This window comes from Mus caroli, chromosome 7, assembly GCF_900094665.2.
Source record: "Mus caroli chromosome 7, CAROLI_EIJ_v1.1, whole genome shotgun sequence".
In the NCBI taxonomy this organism is placed as follows: Eukaryota; Metazoa; Chordata; class Mammalia; order Rodentia; family Muridae; genus Mus; species Mus caroli.
In genome coordinates, this window is record NC_034576.1 from 110,504,702 (window position 1) to 110,521,332 (window position 16,631).

The 16,631-nt window shown below is 39.1% G+C and overlaps 1 protein-coding gene across 1 annotated transcript; it reads right to left on the reverse strand.

The window, feature by feature from the left end:
• Positions 1 to 2,838: 2,838 nt before the first annotated feature.
• On the reverse strand, positions 2,839 to 3,783 carry LOC110298568 (olfactory receptor 490). The gene has a single exon (XM_021167892.1). It carries the CDS (start codon positions 3,781 to 3,783, stop codon positions 2,839 to 2,841), a length of 945 nt encoding a protein of 314 aa, XP_021023551.1.
• Positions 3,784 to 16,631: the final 12,848 nt, after the last annotated feature.

Here is a 16,631-nt window from a genome sequence, read left to right on the forward strand (position 1 = left end):
TGGATATTAGTCCCCTATCTAATTTAGGATTGGTAAAGATCCTTTCCCAATCTGTTGGTGGCCTTTTTGTCTTATTGACAGTGTCTTTTGCCTTACAGAAGCTTTGCAATTTTCTGAGGTCCCATTTGTCATCTCTTGATGTTAAAGCACAAGCCATTGCTGTTCTCTTTAGGAATTTTCCCACTGTGCCCATATCTTCGAGGATTTTTCACACTTTCTCCTCTATAAATTTCAGTGTCTCTGGTTTTATGTGTAGGTCTTTGATCCACTTAGAATTGAGCTTCATATAAGGAGATAAGAATGTATCATTTTGCATTCTTCTACATGATAACTGCCCCTTATGACAGCACCATTTGTTGAAAATGCTGTCATGTTTCCACTGGATGGTTTTAGCTCCCTTGTCAAAGATCAAATGACCAGAGGTGTGTGGATTAATTTCTGGGTCTTCAATTCTATTCCATTGATCTACTTGTATGTCACTGTACTAGTACTATGCAGTTTTTATCACTATTGCTCTATAGTAAGCTTGAGGTCAGGCATGGTGATTTCACCAGAGGTTCTTTTATTGTTGAGAATTCTTTTTGCTGTCCTAGATTTTTTGTTATTCCAAATGAATTTGCAAATTAACCTTTCTATCTAAGTGAAGAATTGAGTTGGGATTTTGATGGGGATTGCATTGAGTCTGTAGATTGCTTTCAGAAGGATAGCCATTTTGACTATATTAATCCATGAGCATGGGAGATCTTTCCATCTTCTGAGATCTTCTTCAATTTCTTATTTCAAAGACTTGAAGTTCTTATCATACAGATCTTTCACTTCCTTAGTTAGAATCACACCCAGGTATTTTATATTATTTGTGAATATTGTGAAGGGTGTTGTTTCCCTAATTTCTTTCTCAGTCTATTTATCCTTTGTGTAGAGAAAGGCCACTGATTTGTTTGAGTTAATTTTATATCCAGCTACTGCAGGAAAGCTGTTTATCAGGTTTAGGAGTTCTCTGGTGGAATTTTTAGGGTCACTTATATATACTATCATATCATCTTCAAATAGTGATATTTTGACTTCTTCCTTTCTATTTTGTATCCCCTTGATCTCCTTTTGTTGTCGAATTGCTCTGGCTAGGACTTCAAGTACTATATTGAATAGGTAGGGAGAAAGTGGGCAGCCTTGTCTAGTCTCTGATTTTAGTGGGATTGCCTCGAGTTTCTCTCCATATAGTTTGATATTGGCTACTGTTTTGCTGTACATTGCTTTTATTATGTTAAGATATGGGACTTGGATTCCTAATCTTTCCAAGACTTTTATCATGAATGGGTGTTGGATCTTGTCAAATGCTTTCTCAGCACCTAATGAGATGATCATATGGTTTTTGTCTTTGAGTTTGTTTATATAGTGGATTACATTGATGGATTTCTGTATATTAAACCATCCCTGAATCCCTGGTACGAAGTTTACTTGGTCATGATGGATGATCATTTTGATGTGTTCTTGGATCCGGTTTGTGAGGATTTTATTTAGTATTTTTGCATTAATATTCATAAGGGAAATTGGTCTGAAGTTCTCTATCTTTGTTGGGTCTTTGTGTGGTTTAGGTATCAGAGTGGCTTCATAGAATGAATTGGGTAGAGTACCTTCTGTTTCTATTTTTGGAATAGTTTGAGGAGAGTTGAAATTACGTCTTCTTTGAAGGTCTGATAGAATTCTGCATTCAACTCATTTGGTCCTGGGATTTTTTTTTTTTTGAGAGACTATTGATGACTGCTTCTATTTCTTAGGGGAAATGGGACAGTTAAGATCATTAATCTGATCCTGATTTAACTTTAGTACCTGGTATCTGTCTAGGAAGTTGTCCATTTCATTCAGTTTTTCCATTTTTCTTGAGTATATACTTTTGTCGTAGGATCTGATGATGTTTTGGCACTATTTATTGTAAAAGAGGTCAGCTGGTAATAAACAGAAGTAAATCAACATCGTTCTCAAAGCTACAAACTTTTTCATAAAATATCACAACAGAGAGTGGGGAGAAAAAAAATAATCTTTTTCTTCCTAAAGGAAGGAACTGATCCAATGATGAAGTCCCTAAGAGTAAGAAAGTAAGTTTGAAAGAACAGTACAAAGTTATGATAAGCATTAGTATATAAAGACAAAGATCTCAGGGGTCTCCAGGACTATGGCTTAGGAATAGAGTACGTTAATACTGCCACACTATGTATTCAACTCCCATAATTAAAAAAAATGTTTCCTATGGTAGAATATTATCCTCAAGTATCTCATAGCTACCACATGGGACACTGTTCCCACAAATAGCCAATGTTGTCAATAGGGTATTGTAAGATAGATCTTATGCCTATGATGCAAAAAGTACTATTGAAATAGATGATACAATGCAATAAAAATATCACCAGTATTTTTATGGCCTACTCTAACTTGCCATTTTCTCTGTAGACGTGCTTGATTCCAACAATCATTATTGTACATGCTTAAGGATAGCTTTTATTGAAAATGGAAACAGACCTAAAAATTGTTCAGTCAATAATTTTTTCAAAGCAGTGAATTCTTTAAAATGTAAATATAACAGACAATAATTTTGATGGTATTTTTGTGTGAAAAAATGTTGGTTATACATGAAATTTACTAGGTACAACATATTATGAATATATTTTTTACCATATGATGTATGAATGCTCAGACTGTACATTTACTACCAAACTCAAAGCCTGGTTAAATTTGGATCATAACATGTATCCCCCCATCAATACCCATTTTACATTTAATACAATGTCTATGCAATATTATTACAGTACAGCATGTGACAACATAATACATTTGAAGATATATCTAAGAGAATGTTTTCCTATCAAAATGTCTTTTCAGGGCACCCTTAATCTCATTATTCCTAAGGCTGTAGATAAGTGGGTTCAACATGGGAACCACAACCATGTAGAACACAGAGATTATTTTGTTCTGGTCCATTGAATAGCTGGACTTAGGCATCACATAGATGAATGTAACTGTTCCGTAAAATAAAGTGACTGCAGTGAGATGGGAAGTACAGGTGGAGAAGGCTTTCTGGCGACCCTCAGTGGAACGCATCTTGAGGATGGTGATGAGGATATAGGAATAGGAAATGGCTATGACAAACACTGTTAGCATAGTAACTGTGCCAGCAGAAAATGAAATAACAACTACAAAGACACTGACATCAGAACATGAGAGCTCTGCTAAAGGAGCAAAATCACAGAAGAAATCATTGATTATATTTTGTCCACAGAAGAGAAGAGAAAAGAAGGAAAGTAAAAAGGAGGAAGCATTAAGAAACCCAGCAATGTAGGATCCTACAATCAACTGGACACAGACTTTTGTGGACATTTTGGTGGAATAAAGCAATGGGTTGCAGATTGCCATGAAGCGATCATAAGCCATGGCAGCCAAAAGGAAGCATTCAGTTGCACCAAAGAGAGCAGCTGAGCTGAGCTGGATGCCACATCCAAGGTAGGAAATTGTGCTTCTCTCCACCAAGAAGTTGACAAGCATATTGGGAGTAACAGAAGATGAAAGCCCTATGTCAGCAGAAGCCAAGTGGCTGAGGAAAAAGTACATGGGGTGATGGAGCTGGGAAGAGACTCTGATGAGAAGGATGGTGCTGAGGTTCCCAGACACAGTTACCAGGTAGATGCACAGGATGATGGTGAAGAGGACAACTCTAAGGACTGGGTCATCTGTTAAACCCAACAAAATGAATTCTGACACTGCAGTGTGGTTCCCATTTTCCAGGAAAGCCATGGGATAGTGTAGCTGTTGCTAGATCAAGGCTGTGATGGAGGCAGTACAGGAAGGGATATATATATATATATATATATATATATATATATATATATATGACTGCATTTTCATTAACATAGATTAAAGTTATTATAAATATGTCATTTAAAACATGTAATTGGGGTGCTAGATTGGATGCCTAGTGTTTGTATATTTTTATGTATGGAATCTATCAAAAATTTCAAAATGAAATACTAGAAATTTCCTATAAATAATTTACTTTTAATATACATTTTTATATACCTATAGATTTAAAACTAATATGTTAGTGTGAGACTTTTGAAAATCATAAAACAGTTATCATATGTAGAAGAAAAATTAAACTTTACAAATGTAAAATTTATAATGAACCTTCAGTAATTGCTGACCTTTAACAATTATTTCTTCATTACCTATACTGGATTTAATAGATTGTATGGTGCTTATTGCCATTTCCATTATATCATTGATTGAATTGTATAGTTTATGAAATGTGTGATTTGAAAATACTTAGTAACTAAACTTTGCATAAGAAGCACTAGAATGAGAATATAAACCCAAGGCAGAGTGAATTTAATTTGCTCTTACTACTCTATAAGTTTAGAGTTCCAAAAAGCTAAGAGCATGTCTTTTCTTTATTACTTATTTTATTTATTTATATTTCAAATGTTGTCTCCTTCCTGGTCTCCCCTCTACAAGCCCACCACTCCATACCCCCTCCTCTTTGCCTCTAAGAGGATGCTCTCCCTCCACCCATCCACTCTGGGTCTCACCCTTACAGCATCTGTCTTTCCTGGGGCAACTAACCTCCATAGGACCAAACACCTCTCCTCCCATTGATGCCAGATAAGACAGACCTCTACTACATGTGTATCGGGAGCCATGGACCCACTCATGTATACTCTTGACGAGCATATCTTAATTTGGGAGAGGCAACAGTTAGCTTTTTGTTACCAAGACTACCAGTAACCTGATTAAAATAAGACCATATTTATAAAAACAAATAATATTTCTTGCAAGAACTGGAAAGAAATAATAAATAATTCATACTTAAATTATATATGGGAGGAGCAATGATAAATTTATTAAATACTTTAAACACTAATTAGGTCCATCCTTTATCAAATCCTTTGTACTACCATTCTGATCACTTGCAAATATGTGAATACTATTTCCTATAATATTAGTATGTGCTTATTCACACAATTGCCAAATTCTTTCCTAATATGACATTTTCTAACTGAAATACAGTTGCATGAAATAATGTGATTGCCTATACAGACCAAGGGGTAAACATTCAACCTGCAATATTATGTTTACCTGTGTTCACTCTGTTAAAAGCAAACTGACTCATATCTTGAGAATTCCAGTCCTATTTTCTTGTGTTTTTCCATGGTGCCTGGAGCGTGTGATGCTAGACTGTGTAGACAGAAAACAGTCTTTATTTTCAGGAGACATTTGTCATACAATTACCAACCTATGTTAAAACTAGTGAATTTATCAGCATTTTTTTCCTTGATCACTGAGCTTACATGCTGTTAGAGTCCTTGGGTTTCCTGTCTTTTTAGTGTTGAGTAAATAATAAAGATTTGAAAGTTAATTATTCACAGCAATAGGACTATGACAAATACTTGATTTAATTAAAAATTTTCTTGATTACACCTGACTGATTTCCCAACTACAGCTTATGCATATACTGTATACATTTTTCAAAGAACCAAACATTCTTCAATGTGGAGGGAAGTCAGTAATACACTTACCTTTTGGAATAAGGATTCATTCTAAAGAAAGAAAGTCAAGATAATGATAAGATGGTTTTGTAGCCTCCTAGATGTCTCCCTCAAGCATTGTTAACCATGGAGACTAAGTATCTGAAGAGTCTTGGGATTCAAATGTGAATTCCAATCCCCAGGGTCCATTATCTCAGAGAAATGAGTCATCATTACCCATGAACACAATTTTCCAGTATTCACTCTGACTTTTTTCTTTTATGTGACAATCGGTACACTTTTATTTGATAAATTATTAACAGTACATGGTAATGAATTAACTCTAGTAAATATTGGTTCTAGGTTAATTTTATATTTAATTTATCTGATAGTGAGCTTTAAATAGATAAAATTGTCTCTCATTTAATATCTTCATTCATGTAAGTATTGTAGTGAGTGATGTAATACACTTCCTTAGGTACTGTCTTAGGGTTATATTCTTATAAAGAGACACCTTGACCAAAGCAACTATTACAAGGACAAACATTTAATTACAGGTGGCTTAATGTTTCAGAGGTTCAGTCTATTACCATCATAGTGTAAAGCATGGTACACTGCAGGCATACTTAGTACTGAAAGAGCTACTGAGAGTTCTACATATTTATCTGATGGCAGCCAGGAGGAGACTATCTTCCACAGATAGCCAGAAAGAGGCTCTCATTCCACACTGGGTTCACCATGAACATGGGAGTCTTCAACGCCCACCTATGCAGTGACAGACTCCCTCTAACAAGGCCACAACTATTCCAACAAGGAAATATATTCTAATAGTGGCACTTCCTATGGGCCAATCATATTCAAATCAACACATGCCACTCCATGACCCTCACACAATTGTTCAAGCACATGAGTTATGGGGGTCATAGTATAATGCAAAAATATATTTAGTTCAATTTGAAAAGTCTCCATAGTCTATAACTGTCTCAACAATGTTAAAAGTCCAATGTTCAAAGTGCCTTCTGAATTCTTTGCTCTGTCTTAACTGTAACCCCTATAAAATCAAAATAAAAAAAAAAAACCAGATCACATATTTCTAATATATCATGGTACAGGATATACTTTACTACTTCAAAACGTCATAGTGAGGAAATACAGGTTCAAAAACCAACTGGGGAAACTCCAATTCTGCGTCTGCATGTGTGATGTCCATCTCCTTTCAGTTTTGTTGACTAAAACATAATTATTTCTCTTGGGCTGGTTCTACTCTCTGTTAGCAGCTTTCCCCAGCAGGTATCCCACAGCTCTGGCATCTCTTTCATCTTGGGGTCTCCAAGGAAACTTCAACTTTACAGCTTCCTGTTTCAGTATCTGGGATCCATACATGATCTTCTGGGCTCCTGAAAAGCACTTAGGTCACATCTCCAGCTCTTCCATTGTAGCGCTTCAAGGTCTACTACACTGTTGCTGCTATTCTTGGTGGTTATCCCATGGTACTAGTATCTCCAATAGGCTGGGGACTTCTACTCCAACAAGGCTTTACCAACAGCCTCTCATAGGTTCTATTCCTGGTGCCAAGCCTCAAAATCTTTGCATGACCCCTTCAGTCCTAGGCTATCAACTGCAATTGAGACTGCACCTTCACCAATGGCCTTTTTTGACATCTTACAGTGCTAAGCCTTAGCTGTTCTCCATGACACCTTCATGCCCTCAAAAATCAGTACTTCCTGGATGATTCTTATACACTACCAAGTCTAGCTGAAGCATGAGTCACAACCTTGGCTATCTCTGGAACATCAATCCTTTGCACTTTAAAATAACCTGTTCCAGATAATTTCACCTCAGTTATGTTGGTCTCTTCTTAATCACCATTAATTTCATAGCTCCAGCACACCAAGCATCAACAGTTCCAGTAACCCTTCTACTCTTGACTCTAAAGCCAGAGATGCTTGGCTGAAGCTGCTGAGTTCTGCTATGGCTCTGGATGGAACTTTTGGTCTATTACATCATTACTAGCTTTCTATTTTCCAACTCCTCCCCTGTCTATGCTTGAATTTCCTGAATCTTTATCTGTAGACTGACCTTGAACTCTGAAGTTTGCATGACTCTGTCTTCGGAAGGCTGGGATTACAAGAGTGTTCCACCACACCTGAACCTAAGCCTTTCATTACCTTTTATATGATGTTTATAAATTCTCCATTGTAGTTCACTGCTGATATGGTCAAGTTTATAACTGAGAATAGTCACCACAATCCATCCCTTGTCAATATGACATATCATATCTCCTCATGGCCAAATGAAAACAACAACTGAATACCGAATGGCTGAGAAGCACCTGAAAAAATGTTCAACATCTTTAATCATTACGGAAATGCAAATCAAAACAACCCCGAGATTCCACATCACACCAGTCAGACTTGCTAAGATGAAACACTCAGGTGATAGCAGATGCTGGCGAGGATGTGGAGAAAGAGGAACACTCCTCTATTGCTGGTGGAATCGCAAGCTGGTACAATTACTCTGGAAATCAGTCTGGTGGTTCCTCAGAAAATTGGACATAAGACTACTTGGGGACCCAGCTATAGCACTCTTGGGCATATACCCAAAAGATGCCCCAACATGTAACAAGGACACATGTTCCATTATATTTATAGCAGCCTTATTTATAGTAGCCAGAAGCTGGAAACAATCCAGATGTCCTTCAACAGAGGAATAAATACAGAAAATGTGGTACATTTACACAATGGAGTACAACTCTGCTATTAAAAACAAAGAACTCATGAAATTCTTAGACAAATGGTTGGAACTAGAAAATACCATCCTGAGTGAGGTAACCCAGTCACAAAAGAACACACATGGTATGCACTCACTGATAAGTGGATATTAGCTCGAAACCTTGGAATACCAAAATACAATCCAGAGAACACATGAGGCTCAAGAAGGAAGACCAAAGTGTGGATGCTTCAGTCCTTAGAAGGGGGAACAAAATACTCATGGAAAGAGTTACAGAGACAAAGTGTGAAGCAGAGACTGAAGGAAGGACCATCAAGAGACTGCCCTACTGGAGATCCATCCCATATACAGTCATCAAACCCAGACACTATTTTGGATGCCAAGAAGCGCTTGCTGACAGGAGCCAGATAAAACCGTCTCCTGAGAGGTTCTGCCAGTGCCTGACAAATACATTTGGCTCACAGCCAACATTAAACTGAGCATCTGGTCCACAGTGGAGAAGTCAAAGAAAGGACTGAAGGAGCTAAAAGGGTTTACAGCCCCATAGGAGGAACAATATCAACTATCCAGACCCATTCTCCTGCCCAGAGCTCCCATGGACTAAACCACCAACCACAGAGTACACATGGAGGGAACCATGGCTCCAGATGCATATGTAGTAGGTAGCCTTGTAGGGCATCAATGGGAAGAGAGGCCACTGGTCCTGTGAAGCCTTCAAGTGCAGGGAAATGCCAGGGTAGGGAGACAGGAGTGGGTGGGTGGGGGAACACCCTCCTATCAGTGAGAGGATGCAGTTCCGGGGGGTAGGGGGAAGGAAAGGAGATACCATTTGAAATGTAAATAAAGAAAATATCCAATAAAAATAAAATAACATTTTTAAAAAAGGTAACAAGGCAAAAGAAAAGAAATAGAGGGAAGGGAAGCTTGTGGAGGTGTCATGGCCAGAGCAGCAGCCACCAGGTCAGGGATGCCTTTCTAGGAGATCTTGTTTCTTTAGGGGTGGCAACTCCTCTTCCTCTCTATCAGTGAGAGGAGGGCTATCTTCTTGGTCAGTGGGTGGTGTTGGACTTCTCTGCAGGGACACAAATAGACCTAGTTTAATCCTATGGAAAGACACAAACAAAGCTCCTTTCTACCATTAATAGGGGGTTAGGCCTCCTCCAATACCCATCAAGCAGGTCATTCCACCTGACCAGAATGGATTGTAAATGTGACTGACTCTAGTGACAGACAGTAGTAGGCTTGTCTGTGAGGAGCAGGTATGGCAGCAGTCCCAAGATGGTGCCCGGAACTAAGTCTAATGACTTGCACCTGACTTCCTCATACACCTGAAAATAAGCCACAATCATTGTGAGAGCTGCGCAGGTGCACCATGATACTGGCGAATCCATATTTGGTGGAGACATGCCCCTGCCACCCTGATTAGCTAAAGCTGGTGAGGTGACATGGCCTGCCATGAGTGGATGGGGGCTGAGAGTATATAATAGTGAGAGGCCCGGGTTAAAGAGAGGAAAGGATAAAGTGGAAGGATAAAGTTGAAGCAAGAGAGATGAAGACTGAAGTTTGCTGAATAAACTGCTGTTAGAAGGACTGGTGGTCGTGTCATTCTTGGTGGTCAAGAGCGGACGCAACACTTGTCCTTGGTAGTATAAACATTGAACACATTAAATGTAAATGATGACTGGTTTAATTGAGTGTTTGGTGGTAGGGAAGTCTTGCATCTATTTAATTAATTGCTTTTTAAATGTTTGATGTGTACTCTCAATGATAGTGTTGTCCTGAGAGTGATATGGTTTACCAGGGTGGTGAACACTTTTCCAAGTCTTGCAGAAATTTTGGAATTGTTGACACTTGAACATTTTTAGATTTTATTTGGGGAGAGACTCCCATAATAGCAAAAATAGACAGCATGTACGTAATTTTCTTCCTTCCTTCCTTCCTTCCTTCCTTCCTTCCTTCCTTCCTTCCTTCCTTCCTTCCTTCCTTTCTTTCTTTCTTTCTTTCTTTCTTTCTTTCTTTCTTTCTTCCTTTCTCTTCCTTTCTCTCTCTCTCTCTCTCTCTCTCTCTCTCTCTCTCTCTCTCTTTCTCTTTCCCTCTCTCTCTTTCTGTTTTTATTTGTCTGTGCCATGGTCCAGATGAAATGGGAATTGGTATCTACAGTAACTAATACAAATTTTTGTCTACTGAATGGTTGAATTTGGTTGACATTAATCTGCCAGGTCATTGTCCTTAAGGCCTCTGGGGTTAGTGCCTAATTGATGTATAATAGGGGTATGGATTAAGGAGTCCAAAGAGGAGCACGTTTTGAAAATGCATTTAAGGTGTTTTGTAGGGGTAATGGGGAATTTAAATTGTAGACCTTTTAGATTGATATGGATCAGCTGATAGAGTTCTTTAGTGATGAGTGGTGACATAGTAAATGTCTCAGTTGTGGCAATTTTGTTGGTTAAGGTATTGCCATCAGAGAGGAGTCTGGGGAGTAATGAGCATGACAATATATAGATGATAACAATGGGACTAGTTTGAAGTGTTTTTGAAATCTTCTTTAAATATCTGGAAAAAAGGGGGTTACCATCAACTTTAATATAGAAGCAGGCTAGCCAGGGAAATAAGTTGGCCACATAAATGCTGTCTGAATAGAGAAAATGGTTCTTTTAGGTATGTTACTGAAAGAGGAAAAACTGAACTCTTCCTGAACTCTTCAACTCAAAGTCCTCTAGTCCTCTTACCCCTCCCATCCAGAGACTGTTCCCGGAACACTCCTGAACTTCTCACCCCAGAAGTCCGACCCCCTCCCAAATGGAAACTGTTCCAAGAACATTTTTAGATAAGGTTCTCCTGGAACAAACCCAGTCCAAACCCTCCCAACTTAGGACTGTGCCAGGAACATTTTCAAGATAAGGGTTTGAACAAACCTCAGAATGTTCCAATAAATCAAATACATTGCCAAAATATAGGACACGACCCCTTGGTTACGAAAAGCCCCTTGGAAAGTCCCTGGGAATAACCTTTGGCAGAACCCCTTAGTGACGCACATTTGTACTTTCCCCCACCCTGCCTTTCTCCTATAAAAGCTTGTGAAAAATTTGGGCCGGTCGTCGAATCTCCTCTGCACCTTGCTTAGTGTATGAGTTTCGACCCCAGAGCCTCTGGTCCATGTGCTTGCTTGTTGCTGCTTTATAAAATCTTACTCTCTACATCCTGAGTTCGGTCTCAGTGTCTTCTTGGGTGTGCGGCTGTCCCGGGGCTTGGGTGAGTGTCTCCCTTTGAGAGTCTTAAAGTCTTTCATTACAACCAGGAATATGCCATAAAGTTCTTTAAATTGGGGAGGGGAAAATGTGACTGGGAGTCAACATCCCCTTGATATATCATATAGGCAACCCCCTGTTGCCGCCCCCATCTGTAATAGCCATAGGGTCCTGTGGGATGGGAGATCAGGAGAATAAATGAGGGGGGAGTCACTGAAAGAGTGGTATTTTGTCAGCAATTTATCTTTGAGTAATAGTGGTCTATTTGTCCTTGGAAGCTGATGAAGCTAATAGCAAAAAATTCATGGTTTCTTTGGAGCCTTTACACATCTATGAGGTGAAAAGGTAAAACAATTACATCAGGTTCTTTACCTATGATTTGTAAGGTATGTTCTCTTCCCATCCTTATCATGGTGGATAAAGCAGCCACTTGATTAGTAGTTGAAGTGTTCCTGCTATTGGTGTATGAGATATTCTGAGATCCCCTGAGGTTAATAAGGATCAAGCTCTCATGGGGCAGGAATTGAATATAAGGACATGGATTGTCTGCTATGGCTCATAGAGAGCAAGGGGGTATTATTAATGTGACAGTTAATAGAGCATAGGACCTCCTTGTCTATTGGCATCAGGGAGAAAGGAGAGGAGGTGTCTTTGTTGCCCTTAAATAAATCAAGTAGAGGCTTGCAATTGACTGGTCAGTATGGGAAGCCAAAGTCTAAGCCAACTAATATTACCTAAAAAGCGTTGAAGGTAGTTTAGGGTTAATGGGTTGTGGAACTCGATGACAAGTTTATCTGACTAGACTGAGGTTACAGTGACTTCTGTCCCTAGGAATGTGATGGAAGTAAGGAGTTGGATGCTATCTTCTGCTATAGTAAAGCCTTTTTGTTAGGGCTTTTATTGTCTGTTATTTAAGATTTTCTAAGATGAGTTTTTGATCATGTCTTTTGTCTTGCTACATTAATAGGTCATTCATGTAATGGTATATATTGAGAACTGATTTAATAGGGGGTTTAATGCATGGGCTACAGCTTTCTGGCAAATACTCTGTTAACCATATGTTAAGGAAGCATGGTCCATTCAAATCTGTAAAGAGTGTTATAGCTGGGTGTAACAATACTTTTTAACTAATAAATCCCAGATGCAGGTTCACTACCTGCCTCAGTGGTGTATGTTCCCAAATGAAACACACACACACACACACACACACACACACACACACACACACACACACCTTTATATTTTGAAATGCCTTAATCAGCAAAATAGCTGGGCTACAGTCTAACCTCCATGTAGTTGATCCAACTCCTGCCAAACATGCGAGATCTTACTTGCTAAATTCTTTGTCTATCTTGGCTGTTCTGAACCTCACTTAGCTCCTTCATGATGGATCCCCCTCCCACACCTCCTATTGGTCCCTAGACCGGGAATCCTAAAAGTCATACCTCTGTCTGCTCTGTCCAGCAATTAACTGCTGGCATCTATTTACCAATCAGAACCAACTGGGGACAGGGTCTCTCAGAGTCCTACCTGCAGACTCTCTCATGCAAGCAATTTTGGAGATTTGGGGGATCTGAATTAACATTAGGATACAAGCAGCATTAGGCCAAAAACCACTAGAGCTGTATCTTGAGGTGCATATATTACCACTTTTCTTAGGAACTGACATATTGATTTTCACAGTGATTGTATAAGTTTGCATTCACACCACCATGAGAGGAGTGTTTCCTTGCTTTACGTTCTTGCCAGAAAGAATAGTCATTTGTGCTATTGATCTTAGACATCTGAGAGTTATAAGGTGGAATTTCTGTAATACAGCTTGAGGTCAGGTATGGTGTTTTCCCTACACTTCCTTTTATTGTTGAAAATAATTTTCGATATCCTGGGTTTTTTGTTATTCCAGATGTATTTGAAAATTACTCTTTCTAACTCTATTATAACTCTATGCAATTGGGTTGGAATTTTGATTGGGATTGCATTGAATCTGTAGATTGCTTTTGACAACATGGCTATTTTTACAATATTAATCTTGCCAATCCACTAGCATGGGAGATCTTTCCATCTTCTGGGATCTTCATTTTCTTTCTTCAGAGACAGAAATTCTTGTCATACAGATTTTTCACTTGCTTGGTTAAAATCACACCAAGGTATTTTATATTATTTGTGACAATTGTGAAGGGTGTGACTTCCCTAATTTCTTTCTCAGCCTGTTTATTCTTTGAGTAGAGAAAGGCTACTGGTCCATCACATATACAGTTATCAAACTCAGACACTATTGTGGATGCCAAGAAGTTCTTGCTGACAGGAGCCTGATATAGCTGCCTCCTGAGAGGCTTTGCCAGAACCTGACAAATACAGACACAGATCTTGAAGTCAACCATTGGACTGAGCACAGGGAGAAGTTATAGAAAGGACTGAAGGAGCTGAAGGGTTTTGCAACCCATAGAAGGATCCATAATATCAACCATCCAGATCCCCTCCCCAGAATTCCCAGGGACTAAACCACCAACCAAAGTGTACACATGGAGGACCCATGGATCCAGCTGCATATGTAGCAGAGGAAGGCCTTGTCAGACATCAGTGGGAGGAGAGGACTTTGGTCCCAAGAAGGCTTGATGCCCTGGTGTAGGAAAATGCCAGGAATGAGGAAAGGAGAGTAGGTGTGTGGGGGAAAACCTTCATAGAAGCAGGGGGAGGGGGATAGGATAGGGGGCTTTCGGATTGGAAACCAGGAAAGTGGATAACATTTGAATTTTAAATAAAGAAAATATCTAATAAAACGTTTTTAAAAAAACTTAAGAGAGAGAGAGAGAGAGAGAGAGAGAGAGAGAGAGAGAGAGAGAGAGAGAGAGCATCTGCTGGAGACATCTTGGTTCCTGGACTCCACCGAGACTAGTCTGCACAGGTGAGAGTGTGGAGTACAGAAGCTAACAGCTTCTGGGACAGGCAGGAGCCACAGGGCTTCTGAGGCAGCCCCCTTTTGGGGCTCCAGACATCCGGGTACCTTTCCTGCCAGAGGATAGGTGTCTGCCCAGCCCAGAAGGGCTTTGCCTGAGCATCTACAGGAGAGATCTTGGTTCCCAGACTTCACCGAGTCTAGTCTGCACAGGTGAGAGTGTGGACTAAGAAGCTAACAGCTTCTGGGACAGGTCCTATTTCGGGCCTTCATCTTCTGCCAGGAGGCAAGTCTGAACGTGAGATATCTGTGCACCTTCCCTGAAACAGGAGAGCCTGCCTACAGAGAGTGCTCAGACCACTGAAACTCAGAAGAGACCTAGTCTCCCAGATCTGCTGGTAGAGAAAAACAGAATCATGAGAGGAACAAGCTCTAACCAGAGACAACTATAACAACTGATTCCCGAGTTTACCAGATGGCAAAAGGCAGACATAAGAATCTTACTAACAGAAACCAAGATCAGTCACAATCATCAGAACAGAGCACTCCCAACTTAGTCAGTCCAGGGCACCCCAACACACCCAAAAACCTAGACCCAGGTTTAAAGGCATATCTCATGATGATGTTAGAAGACATCAAGAAGATCTTTAATAACTCACTTAAAGAAATACAGGAGAACACTGCTAAAGAGTTGCAAGTCCTTATAGAAAAACAGGAAAACACATCCAAACAGGTGATGGAAATGAACAAAATCATACTAGACCTAAAAAAGGAAGTAGACACAATAAAGAAAACCCAAAGTGAAGCAACACTGGAGATAGAAACCCTAGGAAAGAAATCTGGAACCATAGATGCGAATATCAGCAACAGAATACAAGAGATGGAAGAGAGAATCTCAGGTGCAGAAGATTCAATTGAGAACAGCGGCACAACAATTAAAGAAAATGCAAAATGCAAAAAGATCCTAACTCAAAACTTCCAGGAAATCCAGGACACAATGAGAAAACCAAACCTACGGATAATAGGAGTAGATGAGAATAAAGATTTTCAACTCAAAGGGCCAGCAAATATCTTCAACAAAATTATAGAAGAAAACTTCCTAAACCTAAAGAAAGAGATGCCCATGAACATACAAGAAGCCTACAGAACTACAAATAAACTGGACAAGAAAAAAAATTCCTCCCGACAAATAATAATCAGAACAACAAATGCACTAAATAAAGATAGAATATTAAAAGCAGCAAGGAAAAAATGTCAAGTAACATGTAAAGGCAAGCCTATCAGAATTACACCAGATTTTTCACCAGAGACGATGAAAGCCAGAAGATCCTGGACAGATGCTATACAGAAACTAAGAGAACACAAATGCCAGCCAAGACTACTATACCCAGCCAAACTTTTAATGACCATAGATGGAGAAACCAAAGTATTTCACGACAGAAACAAATTCACACATTATCTTTCCATGAATCCAACCCTTCAAAGGATAATAACAGAAAAAAATCAATACAAGGAAAGAAATCATGTCCTAGAAAAATCAAGAAAGTAATCCTTCAACAAACCTAAAAGAAGACAGCCACAAGAACAGAATGTCAACTTTAATATCAAAAATAATAGGAAGCAACAATCAATTTCCCTGATATTACTTAATATCAACTCCCCAATAAAAAGACATAGACTAACAGACTGGCTACACAAACAGGACCCAACATTTTGCTGCTTACAGGAAACCCATTTCAGGGAAAAAGACAGAGAGTACCTCAGAATGAAAGGACGGAAAACAATTTTCCAAGCAAATGGTCTGAAGAAACAAGCTGGAGTAGCCATTCTAATATCTAATAAAATCGACTTCCAACCCAAAGTCATCAAAAAAGACAAGGAGGGACACTTCATACTCATCAAAGGTAAAATCTTCAGAGGAACTCTCAATTCTGAATATCTGTGCTCCAAATACAAGGGCAGCCACATTCATTAAAGACACTTTAGAAAAGCTCAAAGCACACATTGCACTCCACACAATAATAGTGGGGGACTTCAACACACCAGTTTCGTCAATGGACAAATCATGGAAACAGAAACTAAACAGGGACACAGTGAAACTAACAGAAGTTATGAAACAAATGGATCTAACAGATATCTACAGAACATTTTATCCTAAAACAAAAGTATATACCTTCTTCTCAGCACCTCATGGTACCTTCTCTAAAATTGACCACATAATTGGTCACAAAACAAGCCTCAACAGAT